The sequence below is a fragment of the Suncus etruscus genome, chromosome 3 (genome assembly GCF_024139225.1).
Source record: "Suncus etruscus isolate mSunEtr1 chromosome 3, mSunEtr1.pri.cur, whole genome shotgun sequence".
Taxonomy (NCBI): Eukaryota; Metazoa; Chordata; class Mammalia; order Eulipotyphla; family Soricidae; genus Suncus; species Suncus etruscus.
The window spans coordinates 120,080,575-120,096,635 of NC_064850.1; the positions used below are offsets into that span (position 1 = coordinate 120,080,575).

At 43.7% G+C, this 16,061-nt stretch overlaps 1 protein-coding gene and 1 pseudogene across 1 annotated transcript in view; both read left to right on the top strand.

The window, feature by feature from the left end:
* Nucleotides 1-16,061, top strand: part of RNF150 (ring finger protein 150) — a 166,604-nt gene that overhangs the window by 136,640 nt on the left and 13,903 nt on the right. Inside the window, exon 5 of the mRNA XM_049770088.1 lies at nucleotides 14,824-14,920. Within this exon, the coding sequence (XP_049626045.1) occupies nucleotides 14,824-14,920 (97 nt within the window). The remainder of the gene's footprint in view (nucleotides 1-14,823; nucleotides 14,921-16,061) is intronic.
* On the top strand, nucleotides 4,880-5,042 carry LOC126005422 (uncharacterized; annotated as a pseudogene).

Genomic DNA, 16,061 nt, shown 5'->3' on the forward strand with positions numbered 1-16,061 from the left:
GGTACTTTTTCTCTGAGTACAACTTCAGATTCATCAAGAATATCAGAAATACAGCTGAGAGAGTCCTCTTGGGAAAGATAAATGAAACCATAATTCAGTCTGTGTGTCTCTAAATGTGCTTCTCTAAAAAAGAGGACTCACAGAAATTCAAACTGGGACTCTTTTTTTTTTTTTCGGGAAGACCACACCCAATGATGCTCAAGGCTCACTCCTGGTTCTTTGATCAGTGCTTACTACTGGCAGTACTCAGGCGATCATATGAGATGAGAAAAACTAAACCCAGGCAAACACCTACCAGCAGCCCCAAACTTGGGCTCTTTCAATTGGCTAACTCTCTGCAGTACAACTTTGTTGGCTGGTTTTCAGGGCTGTGCCCTGTCACAGACTCCTTCATCTGAGCAAGTCTGCCATGTCTTTTGTTGGCTCAGATATACTGAGACTCAACAGAGCAGCCTGTACACAATAGCAACATTTCTCATAAGCTAGAGAGAGTGTAGCTTCTGGATCATGATTCTACCCATATCTTTTGTGTTCAATTTTTAAGAATTAAATGTGTGGCCTACTCATCCCTGACCTTTTCCTTTTTTTTTTTTTTTTTTTTTTTTTTTCCTTTATGGCTACTACATATCCTGGGTCACCTTTTTAGTACAAACCATTTTTAGAACTTTCTAGCACAGTTTCCATGTCTCTCTAAAACCTTATCAATATTAGTTTTAATTGATATATAATTCCTATATGCTACTAGTTGAATATTTGGGGTCATTTTACTTGCACACACAAATACATAAGCACTTATTATTATTATTATTATTATTATTATTATTATTATTATTATTATTATTATTATTATTATTTTACAAGTTTTCACGGTTGTATTTCAATGACATAGTGACAATGAATTGGAGCTATTCCTACCACCAGTGTTGACCTCCCTCCACCATAGTTCCTAGCATGCATCCTGTACCTCCACCCATAGTCCCCTAGATTGCTAGTGTAACAGGTCCATTTTGTGTATAGCTTGTTATAGTTTGGGTCTCTTGATTCTACTGTCATTGACAGTGGTTTGGGTATTTAGGGCTGACTCTTTCTTATTTCCACTCTATACTCCTGGGACCATTTGGCCCCTGGGTCCCATCCACTTTTTTTTTTCCTTTTCTCAGTTTGTTGGGTAACATATAAATGTGAGGCAGAACCAGATGATACATGTTCTATGATTCTGTAAAAAATAATAAGGCAGGGGCCCCTATCTAGAAGCTGTAAATATAAATAACATTTTAAAAGAGAAAATGGGGGGGCAGATGTGACAAGGGGTTTGTGTGTGTTTTGCATGGTCACAGAAAACATTGGAGAGCTTTCTTTTTTAACAATAACGATAAGACTAAAAAGTAGATCTGTGTATAGGCCTTAGTTTGCATTTCTTATTTCCCAAGTTGTGGATTAATATTGCCTAATTGTTTTTTTTTTATAAATTTTTGTCCTGGGGTTTCTCAGTCATTCATAAATAAGAAGCAGAGCTGCTTCTAGCTGAGATGCCAAGGAAGAGTCTGAGTATACCCACATGTTAAAGACCATAGCAAAGAGGGACCTGGCTCAGATCATTAAAGACCTGAATGCCCTGGCTGAGGAGCTGAGGAAAGAGGAAGAGGAGAGCTGCTGAGAGGCTCAGCTTGGCTTCATTCCCTGTACACTGGCACCATGTAGAGTGTGGCTTTGAGAGGCCAGCCTAGATTCAGGGGTGCAGGTAGTTGACTCACAAAGTTCAGGTGACAGTGTGACTACAGGGAGCAAAGTCTCAGGTGTGATCTGGGACTAGAGGCCTAGTTTGGCATGATTGGGATATAAGCCCAGCCCAAGTCCACATTTAGAGTAGCTGGAAATTGTTACTCTCTTACATTGATGACCAGTGGATCTATCTGCATTGCTTTGTATTTCAGTCAAGTTCATATATTTTTACCCAGATTCAAAATAATAGAAATAGCCCAAAAACTATAGCAGAAGAAACAAACTTTAAGCTCTGAAAAACTTTTCTTTACCTCTCTAAAAAGACTCCTAAACCTATTTTGACCAATTCACTAATACTTCCAGAATAGGCCTAAAAAGGCAAACCCAAATGTTCAGCTAGGCAGATAATACTTGGGTTGAGTGTGTCGTAAAATGCCTTTAATGAAAATATAAAAATATATTTAAGGCACCTTTCCTCTAGCTTCTTTATTTTAGAAATGAAGCCAATTTTTTTCATTTATATCTCTTATTTTCAATAAAACCTTTATTTAAACACCATGATTACAAGCATGTTTATAGTTGGGTTTCAGTCAAAAACAGAATACCCCCCCTTCACCAGTGCAACTTAAGCACCATGATCACAAACATTGTAATTGGGTTTCAGCCATAAAAAGAACACCTCACTTCACCAGTGCAACAGTCCCACCACCAATGCCCCCATCTCCTTCTATCTGCTTATGAGCTCCTTTGCATAGTTGAGGATATGGAATATTCATACAGTTGTCATCTTTGAAACATATGGCAACACTTTGCAAAGATCAAAACTTGACTGGCTGCATTTATACATCGAAATGGATTAAAAATTTTGAGTGCAATTGTATATCAAACTGAAAATTACAAAATAAAATACAGAAGTGGTTTAAGGCACCTTTCCTTAAATTAAAAATTAATTACATTAAGAATCAGAAGGCAAGTGTAATTCGTTTGTGCGTGTTGGGATAATAGTTTCTCCTTTGCAGACAAATCCCAAGTGACCTTTCAGGATCCAAGTCATATTTAATCTAAAAGGCAGAGAATGAGGGTTTGGAAAAGCAATTTTTGGTAGGCTGTTGAGGTCCAAACCCAAGGCTGGTCTGCTAGTTTCAGGGGAATCTGTGCTGTGTTGTGCTCCACATGACATCAACAATTGATGGAACATGCCTGATCACCCACGGCTAGCCAGCCAATAAGGAAGCCAGCTGCTTCTCTTTCTCTTGAGCTGACTCACTGACATCTCTCATCGACGTGAACCTAATTACTCAATGTCGTCCAGGAATACTCCGGTCCACTCGCTTCTGTCCTCATAATTCGTGGCAATCTTCTCTACCATAACTGAGGTCTTAGAGACCTGGAAAAGAAATACACGTGGAACTCAGAGGGATTCCTTGAGCATTTTGATTTTTGGTGGGTTTCTTTGGGGGGGGTATTTTTGTTGTGTTTTTTTTTTTGTTATTGTTGTTTAGTTGTTTTTGTTGTTGTTGAGGCTCACCCAGCACACCTCAGGAGTTATTCCTGGCTCTGCTCTTAGGAATCATTCCCGGTAGGTTCAAGGAACCATGTGGAATTCTGAGGATCAAACCAGGTTTGGCTGCATGCCAAGCAAACTCCCTACCCACTGTACTATCATGCTGGTCCACTATGCTTTTTTTTTTTTTTTTTTGGTTCTTTTCCATACCCAGTGATGCTCAGGGGCTAGTTACTCCTCACTCTACACTCAGAAATTACTCCTGGTGGGGCTGGTGAGGTGGCACTAGAAGTAAGGTGTCTGCCTTGCAAATGCTAGTCAAGGAAGGACCACGGTTCGATCCCCCGGCATCCCATATGGTCCCCCCAAGCCAGGGGCAATTTCTGAGCGCTTAGCTAGGAGTAACCCCTGAGCATCAAACGGTGTGCCCCCCCAAAAAAAATAGAAAGAAATTACTCCTGGTGGTACTCAGGGAGCCACATGGGATGATGGAGATTTAACCTGAGCCAATTGTGCCTTTCCCATTCTACTGTTACTCCATTCCTGGAACAACTTTTGAATTTGCCACATCCCGAGGTTTCCAGAGCGGGTTTGCTGCCCAGGCGATTTGTCCTTCGAATTACCCGAGTGAGCTGTCCTGGGCTGATTTGGATGTGAACATCACTGTCATTGGACCAGAAGTACCCTCCATCCACCCTACCCACCCTGCCTTGGGATAGGCTCCCTAGAGGGGTTTATCCCAAGTATCACAGTACTTCCATGATGGATCCTGCCAGCCGAACCCTGCAGGCAGTTCAGAGCCTCCCGGTTCCCTAAAAGAACTTAGAATCCACATATTGAATGCAAGAATAACATCTACCACATGGGACTTGGATGACCATGAGCAGCCTTCCCTTAGCAGGGGAGAGAAAGGGGCTCTCATTTTCTTACCCTGCCAGACACAACATGATCCTAAAACCTCACAGCAAAGAATTATAACTTGATGTTAAAAAATATATTGCCTGAGTAGTTGAAGTCTCCAAGAATCACCCTGGAATTTTTGGAAGGCACTAAAAATAGACACTAGCCCCCTGGGATGTTTCAACACATGGACTCAGTCTCATTTTAAGATGAGTCAAATGAAGTAAATGTCTCTGTAGACTGAAAATTCCTAAGTCTTTCTGAGTGGAAAAAAAGAAGTTTACAAAACATTGTAATGTGATCTGGATTCTGATTCTGTCCTGGAACTCATGAAGTGGAAAACAAAGGGGTGCTCTCTCGCCAGGCAGAAATGCCCTGTCCTGGCTTTACCCCACACCTCCTACTTAGGTTTGATTAGGAACAGATTTCTCTCCCAGAGCTTTGTTTTCTTTGTAAGTGATGAATGTTGGCTGATTTGCACAAAGTCTGACCTATTCTTTCATGCCCATGCTAACACAATAGGTTACGGGCATTCTATTTATAAATGTATGTTTTTAGGGAGGACTTTTCCAATATCCTTCAACATCTCACTTGGGGAAATGTTGGCAGAAGAGTGGAGAGAGTGACAGCCCAGTAGTTCTACATTCTCTTGCTTGTGAGAAATGCAGCTCTTGCCAACACAGATTGATGAGTCCAAGGGGCCTCTTGTGAGCACAAACTCCAAAGAAGTAACACTGCATACACATTAAGATTACAGGAATCATGGCTTCTCGGCCATGATAGTATAGTATCTGTTCTTATCAGTTTAATATCTGATACATCGTCTATCCAACGACAATATATTAAATGGATTTTTGGCACTAGGAACTGGAATAGGAGCTGATATTGCAGTACCTCCAGGAACCGTGCACCAAAAAAAAAAAAAAAAAGATTACAGGAATCTTTGACAGGATCGTGGTCCTAATAGCGAGCCAACACCTACCCAAATGCAATAGCCCTGGATGTGAGGGCAATCTGGCTTCGACATCTGTCATCCCATTGATCACCAGGGTTGATTTGACTGATCTGGCTGGCTAGGTGGGTGTCCCCTTCCTCCCTCACTGCTCCATGTGCATCCCTCCTGAAGCTGCGCACTCGGTCGAAGAGGATAGCCTTCCCCGAATAGAGACAGACAGTTCTTTGGGTATATGAGCAGCTGCGCTCCCCTGCTAGAACCTCCAAACAAGCTCCCAAATGCAATAGCCTAAGTTTGCATTTCTGTGAAAGCCTTTTGTTAGAAACCCCATTGTAAAGCCAAACTTATAGTCGCGTTATTTTTCCCTGACTTTAAATTATACTTTAAATCTCTAGTAACCATAACAGTGTGGTACTGGAATAAAAATAACCTTTCAGACTGATAGAATCCAATTGAGAACCCAGAAGTAAACTTCCAGATGTGTGGGTAGTAAATTAAAGACAAAGGAACCAAGGTGCATATGCTTCTTATTCTTTGTTATTTAATATTAAAAAGTAAATGTTTTTGGAACTGGAGCAATAGTACAGTGGGTGGGGCATTTGCCTTGCACACAGATGACCTGGATTCAATCCCTGGCACCCTATATGGTCCTCAGAGCCCCACTAGGAATGACCCCTCACCAAAGAGCTAAGAATAAGTCCAGAGCACAATTCTTTTTTTTTTTTTTTTTTTTTTTGGTTTTTGGGTCACACCCAGCGGTGCTCAGGGGTTACTCCTGGCTGTCTGCTCAGAAATAGCTCCTGGCAGGCACGGGGGACCATATGGGACATCGGGATTCGAACCAACCACCTTTGGTCCTGGATCGGGTGTTTGCAAAGCAAACGCCACTGTGCTATCTCTCCGGGCCCGTGGAACACAATTCTTATTGGCATTTTGTTTTTATATGTCTGGTCAGTTGTGTTTCTTTTTTGTATTGAAATGTGTCTATGTTGTTTCTGTGATACATTTTTCTTTGTAGAAAAAAGTTAAGAATTTTTCTTTTTATGTATTTAGTTCATCCCTTTCAAGACTTTCCATTTTGAATAGGTCAAGTAACTATTACTTTCAAATTTATCTGAAATTTGTGTTGCTATAAATTTAGTAGAATGGCATCCCACTCGATAGTCATTTTCATGAAAGCCATTATTTTAAGCCTCTTCATGTTCATATCAAATATTTTTAAATGTTTTGAGGTAACATGGTCTTTGTTGGTTTGGCTTGGAATTTGGGGGAAGGAGTTTTTTGGAAGTGCCACACCAAGCTTGCTTAGGGCTTCCTCCTGGCCCTGCACTCTGGAATCACATCTGATGATGCTTGGGGAGTCATGTGGGATACTGGCAACCTAAACGGGATCAGCTTTGTGTCCACCCCACTGTACTATATATACCCAAGGTAATAATATACCTATATATACTCAAGGTAATAATGTTTAAAGGGTGTAAATGTTTATATGTTTTAGGGGTACAGTTATTGTGTCATATCCACCACCAAAGCATACTATTTCTCTACCATGATTGGCCCCTGCCCTTCCTCTTCTTCAAATGGTTTACTAATGTTATACCTACCCCACCAAGTTTAAATCTGTGTCATGTGTTACTTTGAACAAGCATTTTTTTTGTGGGGGTCACACCCGGCAGCACTCAGGGGTTACTCCTGGCTCTACACTCAGAAATTGCTCCTGGCAGGCTCAGGGAACCATATGGGATGCCTGGATTCGAACCACCATCTTTTTACATGCAAGGCAAATGCCCTATCTTCATGCTATCTTTCAGACCCCGAATAAGCATGCTTAAGGTGGCTCAGAGTTTTGGATATTATTTGACAGTGTCTTTTAAAGTTAAGCACACACTGTCCTTTTCTCAAGCAGTGTCACCCATGCATGGATACCCAACAGAAGGGAAATCAGGCATTCAGAACAGCCTGTCCATGAATAATCATTACATACTTACTCATAATCAAGAAATTAAACATCCCAAATGTCTAGCAATAGAGTACTATACCAATAAAGTGGAGTACATTACTACAACAAAATATTGCTTAATCATTTTTTTCATTTTTGTTTTATTTTGATTTGGGATCACAACTGTGATATTCAGGAGTTATTCCTGACTACTCAAAATTGACTCCTGGTGGGTGCCCTTGCATCATAATGGATGCCGGGAATTGAACCTGGGTCATGCAAAGCAATTTTCCTATCTGTTGTAGCCCCTCAACCATTTGTTAAAAGCTGTTGGTGCATATCAAAGCTCAACTGAACCTGGAAAGGCAACGAGCAAAAGAAATCAGGCCAAAAAAAAAAAATTCTATGAAATTCAACCACAAGCAAGACTGGCCTCTGAAACTGAAGCCATATTATAGATCCATGGCAGTGATAAGCACTGAATGGTGATGGTCTTCCTCGGACTCTTAGTAGTGATAGAAGCAACACAAGTCTTCATCTAGTCCCTGTACACAAATATATACCTACTTTCGAAAGCACAGAGTGGGGCCAGGGACATGTGTCTTGCTGGATCTGATCTTCAGCACTGGACATATGAGAGGCAGAGAGAAATGAAGGAAAGGGGTGAAGGGTAAGAGGAGAGGAGAAGGAAGAGAAAGGAAAAGGAGGGCAGAAGTGAGGGGAGAAAGAAGAATAGAAAAGAGAAGAGAGGAGAGGAGGGGAGGGGAGAGGTGAGGAGAATGGATAGAAGGGGAGGGAGGGGAGGAGGAAAATGGAAAGGAGGGGAGGGAGGGGAAGAAAGGGAAGGGGAGGGAAGAGGAGGGGAGGGAGGGGAGAAGAGGGGAGGCTAAGCTAGCCAGGAAGGACCATAAAACTTATTTACACATTCATAAAGTTCCAAAGAAGTTATACTGTGAACTTTTAAAAAATTGGGGAAAAACAAGTTCGCTTCGTACATTAGTCAAAATTGCATAACACTTCAGTACAAAGTTTGCTGTGTTTTCTAGTAAATTTCCTCCACATCAGTACCTTGCACACTGCCCATTTGATCTCTCTCTCACCCTCTCTCCCTCTCTTCTCCCTTTCTCCCTTTCTCTCTCTCTTTCTCTCCTCCCTCTCTCTCTCTCTCTCTCTCTCTCTCTCACACACACACACACACACACACACACACACACACACACACACACACACATATCTAAGGGCATTTCAGGGAGGAGACCAGGCAATGAACAACCCAGCTGTTCCTTTCTGTTGTATTTCTCACTGCTACCTGGAAGAAGGGTCTTGAATTGTAATAACCTTGTTCACTATGACATGTGGACTCCAAATGCTCTGAGCCTGTTTCTATTAATCAACTAGACACACGGGACGGCTGCCAGTCAACTCTGCTCTCCTCCCAGCCAAGCGCTATAATTAGAGCAGAGTCGAGTTTTGGGTGTATCATAAAATGGGGCTCCTGCAGGCTCCCTCCCACCTTACACCCCACAAACACTCATGTCTTCCCTGTCACTGTTGAAGAAATTGCACTTTATAGCAAGAGGGGCTAGTACTGCTTGCTTTACTGTTGGTTGTCTTGTATTTTTTTATTATTTCCATATTTGGTTGGTTTTTTCCTTTAATGCTATTTAAAGCCCAGCACTACAGACAAGTGGGTGGAATAAATGGCTGTTTGTTATGATAGTTTCACTTTGAAACATGCTCAGCTGTTCCCAAACTACTGTGCAGATAATATTTAATGTGTGTCTCCCAGCTAACCAGGACAAGGGTAGACAGGCTTTGCCATCACCAGCTTGGTGTTTTATTTGTTCATGTCGATTGTAGTTTAGGTAACATGGGTGCAATTATGTTCCCTCTCATGGTTTGGATGTCCCAAGTTATTGTTCCTTCACCCCCTCTCTGTGCCCAAGCCCCTCCTCCACCAATGACCTCTTTATGTCACCTGTAATGTGTCTCTTCCTTGCTCCCCAGCCTACCCCTACTCGGTCAACTCAGTTTTAGGATCCCAGGCCAAGCATTTGTCATGTGGCCAATTTAACTGCTCTGATCTGCCAACCTGCCAGTCCTGTAAACACGTGTTTTAAATGAACAAATGACCGTTTCATGAAGAAGCTACTAACGGCCTGTTCTGAACTGGCATGTTCTGTACTCCCTAATGCCTTAGGAGGGAGAGACTGTTTCCACTTTTGGAGAGGGAAGTTGAAGCTCATTAAATAAGATGATGCAAACAAGCTCATAAGCTGAGGTGCTAGGATGTCAGCCAGAATCTGTTCCTGCTCTCGCTCGGAGCTGTGACCTGAAGCAGTGGGTTTGACAAGAGCTGGATGTGATTTTAACTCCAGGTGCCAGGAAGTGTTCCTTAGCTCTGAGTTCACCAGCAGTTCTGTGTTCCCCAGTTTGGACACCCCTGAGACAACAGCTGCACTCCTCAGGGAGTTTTCCCAGGGCACACCCATTTGGGGTGCTATGCTCAGTTGTTTTTATCCCTTCATGTGTGAATGCCACAGGAGTGCTCACAGGACTGTGCTTTTTAAGTCATCTCTGCCCCACCAGACCCTTTTCCCATTTTCTGATCTTACTCTTTCATTGCTGTTGAGTTCAAAGAATTCTTGATGTTTCAAATACTAACATAATCTCTCAAGAATATAATTTGCAGGGGGCCGGAGAGATAGCACAGCGATAAGGCGTTTGCCTTGCATGCGGAAGGACAGTGGTTTGAATCCCGGCATCCCATATGGTCCCCGGAGCCTGCCAGGGGCGATTTCTGAGCGTAGAGCCAGGAGTAACTCCTGAGCACTGTCAGGTGTGACCCAAAAAAACAAATATATTGATAAAAAAAAAATATATATATGTGATATATATAAAATTTGCAGATACTTTGATTCATTGGGTTGTTTTTTTCATGTTATTTAGGGTTTCCTTGGCTGGGAAGCTTAGTTTGATATTCTCTTCCCAATTTGGATGCCCTTTCTTTTTTTACTTAATTACTGTGACTAGGATACCAAGTGCTGTGTTGAATAAAAGTGACAACAGTATAGATATCCTTGTCCTGTTTCTTATCTTAGAAGAAGAGCTTTTATTTCACTGCTGACTATGGGATCCACTATGAACTTATATAAGTGCTCTATTGAGGTATGTTCCCTCTCTACCCACTTAGTTAAGAGTTTTACAACAGAAGCCAGAGCAATAACACAGTAGGGAGGGTAGTTGCCTTAAGTCCCCTAAGCACGGCCTGGAGTAATTCCAGAGTGTGAAACCAGGTATAACCTCTGAGCACTGCCAGATATTGCCAAAAAGAAAAAAGAAAAAGAAAATAAAAGGGTTTTTGACAAGTACATATTGAATTTTTTTAACTTCTTTTTGTCAAATGACTCATACTTTATTAATATGGTGTACAGATTAATGTACGTTTTGAATGATCCTTGTATCTCTGGAGTCTACACAGCTTGATGAAGAAACAGGATCCTTTCCATGTAGGTTGAATTGGGTTGACTTAAATATTTGATTGTGGAGTTTTGCACCTGTGCTCATCATAGATGTAGCTCACATTCTTACTTTTTTAGGGGGGCTGACCCATACCTAGTGATATTCAGAGGTCTCTCCTGGTTCTACATTCAGGAATAACCCCTGGCAGTGTTTGGGGGACCATATGGGATGCCAGGGATCAAACCTGGGTCAGCTTCATGCAGGCAAGCAAGTACCTTACCTGCTCTACTATCCCTCTGACCTCATGTTCTTAAAATAAACATGTCACCAATGGAGTAAATCAAGTGTGCTTTGGTACATAAAGAACTATGAAATCCTAACGGCAGTCAGTGCATAGTACAAGGGAAATCTAGGAAAGTCAACAAGAGAGAAGGGCCAGAACAGTCCCCCTTCCTTCTCCAGGTCGGAGGAAAATGTCATTTAATAGGACCTGGAGTCCCACATGGCAGTGAAGGACCACTGAACAACCTGATGATGTTTAACTACTTATCCTTACTGGTCAGAAATGTGAGAATATTGTTATGAATCATGCCAGCATCCCCTGGCAAATATTAAATTTATCTTTAGATGGAGTTTGAACTCTAAATGCTCACTTCCCTGATTATTAGAAGACTTGGAGCTGGCTCTTCATTGTGTCTCTATATTTCCAGGAAGTTGGAAACAGAACATCACATACTTTGATTTGTTCTTTCCCAGACAGTCTCAGTTAGAACAGGGCCTTCGTCTGCTGAAAATTAAGTGGTACAGTAGAATCACTTTGTCTTGACTTTGCCAGCATCATGTTTACCAGATTGTTAGAGCAGGTCTCTACTTCCATATTCTTTCTCTGTTCCTTTGCTTATTTATTTAGGCAGAAACTTTGTTTCCCATTTGGAAAGGGGGAGATGGTTTTTCCATCCCAATTATAATTACATAGGTTTCATAGATCATGATCAGCCCCTGAAATTCGGTCTTAAAATTAAACTATTGTTGGTTACTGGTCCACACCAGGGAGATAGCTCAGAGGGCTGGAGTACATGCTTTGCAAGGTGGAGGACCAAGCTAGATTTCTGTGGCTGCATGGTCCCTGGAGGGCATCTGATTTATCCCCTAAGCTCTATCAGGAGTGGCCCAAAATATAACAGAGACATAAATAAGCATTACCAATCTAGGTGTCATTTTAGCACTTTTTTAGATGTCAGTTAGGGTCAAACACAGTGGTGCTTAGAGCTTACTCCTGGAGTGCTTTGGGGGACCATATGGAGTACCAGGGATAAAACCTAGGTTGGTCAAGTGCAAGTTAAGTATCCTACATGCTATACTATTTCTTTAGCCTCCTCAGCACTTTATTACTTGATTTCAAGATTATTTTATTCTATAGAGTTGAACTTTTAAATCAAGATGGATGTAGTATTAAAAAATAATTGTAGATTACAGTTAATGAAGCACCAATAGTTGTATTTTCAGCTTTGTGAACATGTTTTCTCTCTCTACTCTCTCTCTTTTCTCCTCTTTTCTTCTCTTCACTCTCCACTCTCTTCTTTGTAGCCCAATAAGTAAAACATAATAGGTGAGGAAGTGAGTCATTAGGGCCAAGATCACTTTCTTGACTGTACTTGTATTTGAAACCAGTGTGCTGCCTTGAAGGGAACCTGTTTCATTCATCGAAGTCCAGAAAAGAATAGATCAAGTCAACATCATAAGTGCTTTATTTTAGGAAGATGAATAAGGCACAGATGAATGGAATGGAGAGAACAGGAATTCTGGTGGCCTACAGACAGGCTTACACAAAAGACAATGGCTGAGATTATGTATGAGGTGGCTGCGTAGAGAAGAGCAAAAAAGGGGAAGGAATGTATGTGGAGACAATGTCATGGCAGTGAGTGGATGGGTCTGGGTGGCAGGAGCAGGCTGTGAGGAGAACAAATCCTGGGACAAGTGTTCTTCCTTGTAGCAGGCACCTCTAAACATCAGCTGTGCTTTTGGCACTATGCTGCATGGGGAAGGCAGTCATAAACTCAGCCAATAAGAATCTGTTCTTCTGGACAATCTGTTCTCATGGACAAAGGATGAGCCAGGATTCTCCAGAGAAACAGAACCAAGCTAAGCACAGAGATGCACATATATGCACATGACATGGATGTCATGTCATGACATGGATGTTCAAGGCACCAGACTGTGAACAGAAATTCTTGAGTGGAAGCTGATACTGCTGCAGATTGAGGCTGAATCTCTCCCTCCTCTTGCTCTAAAGGCCTTTTAGCTCCTTGGGTGAAGCCACACAGATTATAAGATCACATCCTTGATCCAAATCCAACCCACAACTGCAGCACAACCCTGGTGGGTATTTGCCTGATAGAGCTCCCAACCATGCAGACATGGAATATGGCACAGAGGGAGACCCAAGTGTCCAGTGAACTTGGTGCTTGTTTCTGTGCTATTTATATCGAGAGAGATTGGTTGACTTCACAGTGGAACAACTGAGGCTATGGACCAGCTGGCACTGCTGTCATTTTGTGCCCTAGCCTTGGACAAGAAACTCAGCAGAAAAGACCTTCTTTTTTGGGAGGCCCCCAGCCAATATCCTATACTGGAAGAGCTTCTCACTACCTTGGGAATGGGTTCAGATTCTAAGCAGCTTTGGCTCATCACCCCATTGGCAGTGTCAGCAGGTTCTCCTCTGTTGCCCAGGTGAGATCTATGTAGCTCTTGTCTTCACTTTGGCCCTCCCAGAGGAACTGGACAAGGTTCAGCCTTCCTGTGATAGATTCCTTCCCCATGCCCCAAACTCCTGAGCTCCCTGGGCCTGCAATATTACTGTCCTCAAGGACTGTATTTTTCCCTAGGTCACCAATGTCTGTCAATGTCTGGCCTTACCTCTTGGACTCTTTTTTTTTTTTTTTTTTTGCCCTACCCACCCCCCCAGATCACCTCTTGGACTCTTTATGACAGGACCGAGCCACTTATGTCACCAGGCCTCTGCTCCATGACCCAGAGACTAAGCTGGATCCCTCTCATATTCAAACCTGTAGTGTTTTCCCCAGGGCATCTGGAGGTCTGTCACCTCCTGGTGGCCTTTCCCCTCTGTTGATGAGGAGCACTCAATGGTGCTCAGAGCCTTCTCCTGGATCTGCTCTCAGAGATCACTTTCAGTGGACTTGGGGGATGATATGGGGTCTCTGCCACATGCAGAGCAAGTTTCCTACTCACTGTCCTAGCTTTCTGGCCTCTTTCTTTTTTTCTTGGTTTTACATTTTGGGCTACACAGGCATGCTCAGTGCTTATTTCTAGCTCTACACTCTTGGATCATTCCTGCTCATGCTCAGGGGAAAACATGTTACTGGAACTTGGGTAGACTGTATGCAAAGTGTCTTACTTGTCTGTTTATCTGGCCTCTCCATTTCCAAAGCTTTCTTCTGTTCTATGCTCCTTCCTAGGTACATGGGTTCTTCTCAGTTGTATTGCTGGGCACATACTTCCTGTATCCCTGAACCTTTCTCTGTTGTGGGGGAAGTCTTGCCCTCTGATTAAGCTAAGTAAAACAGAACTTGAAGGATATGCCCTATTGCCAGGGCTGTGAGCTGGGAAGGGCAAGAAAGGGCAAACATGGCTGGAAGGCACAGGGAAATCTTGAGACCTTGACTCTTCACGGCCCATGGGGCATCTGGGTGCTGGTGTCTGGTGATGGAGGAGGAGTGTGACCCAGTCAGACCCTGCCTTCTCCTAAGCTGAGAGAAAACTGATACAAGTTCCCCCCCCCCCCACACACACACATGTGCCTGTGAAACTCTCCACATGCTGAGAAACAGCCAGGAGGGACTGATGGGCATGTCTTCCAGTGAACCAACTGGAAGCAATATGGCCACTTGCCCTCTGACTTCCACTGGACAATCACAGCCATGTGGGCTGCTGTGACCTGCTCCCAGGAGCTCTCTGCTTTCTGGACTCCACCCCAAAGCCTTCCCTTCACATAATTTAACTGTGGGAAAGAAATCTGAATCTATTTCCCAGCTCTAGAGTGACCACCTGCTGGGGTAACCGGAAGTCTACTCCAGGCTCCCAGGCTCCCATTGCATCCCACCATGTAACGGGCCTTTAGCAGAGAAACAGGCACCTGCACTGGTTCCTTTCTCTTTGCTGCTTAGAGGTGGAGGCTCCAGAGAATTCCTCCATGGCCCAGTTGGGCTATATCCTCTGAGTCTGGACAGTAATTCCCTGGCCCATAGTCTGAGGTTGGCTATGCCCTGGGCTGGGCTCTGGTCTGGACTGGACACCCTCTAAGCTCTGTGGTTCTCATTGCAGGCACCTTTTCCACAAGTCCTGCGTTGACCCCTGGCTTCTAGACCACCGCACCTGCCCTATGTGCAAGATGAACATTCTTAAAGCCCTAGGGATCCCGGTAAGCACTGCCCCATCTCAGCTCCCCACATCTGTCTCTCTGACTCTGGGATCTTCATCCTTCTATCTCCAGGTGTCTTGTCGTCCCAATTCAGGTGGCCATTGGCATGAAAGGAGATGGTAGGGGGTATAGGAGAGTGTCATATCTAAAAGCATTTCTCTCTTTCCCTCAGCCCAGTAATTTACAGCTGTCCCTAACTTTTGTATTGCTCAAGGCTTACTCCCAGCTCTGTGCTGAGGTGATTCCTGATGTTCTCAGAGGCCCACATAGAGCTAGGGGTAGAACCATGGTCAAGGACATTTAAAGACAAGTTTCTTGCCATCTGGACTCTCTCTCCAGCCCAAGTACCCCCAACTTGCATTATGAGTCCTAGGGTAACCTCACGGCATCTCTGCCAGGGAGCTCTGTGGCTCCTTCTGCCCAGGATCCCCTCATCTAAGAGCCCTTGTTCAGGTACAAGGAGGCACCATGATCACTCACAGTTGCCTCCTCGGCCTTCCCAGTGGCAGCTAGGAACTTACTAGGGGCCTTAACTGCACCCAGACTTGGAAGGGTACTGAGAGAACAGGAGCTAATCCTTCCAGCTGGACTGTCTAGTCCAGTGGCCCCTGCTTTGCTCTCTGGGTAAAGGCTTTCTTGTCCTTGGAGCAGACAAGAAATGAGTCAGACACCAGCCCTGAGGCTGCACAGGGTTGAAAGAAGTTGCTGGGCCCGGAGAGATAGCACAGCAGCGTTTGCCTTGCAAGCAGCCGATCCAGGACCAAAGGTGGTTGGTTCGAATCCCAGTGTCCCATAGGGTCCCCCGTGCCTGCCAGGGTCTATTTTGAGCAGATAGCCAGGAGTAACCCCTGAGCACCGCCAGGTGTGACCCCCCAAAAAAAAAGAAAGAAGTTGCTAAGGCCTGGGGCATGGTACAGGGGCTAAGGCATTCATTTGGCATTCGCCAGACACTGGTTCTGTGGTCCCTCGAGCATCACTGTATGTAGTCCTGGCGGCCCCCAGCACCATGTCCTCATGTTCTAGTTTTGAACCGCCAGCCCATCTGACTGACTAGCGCCAGGTGGCCACTGACTCCCTGAGTAGCACAAAGAAGCTTCTAGACAACAGGGTAGAGACCAGTGGCCCCACGACTAAAATCTTT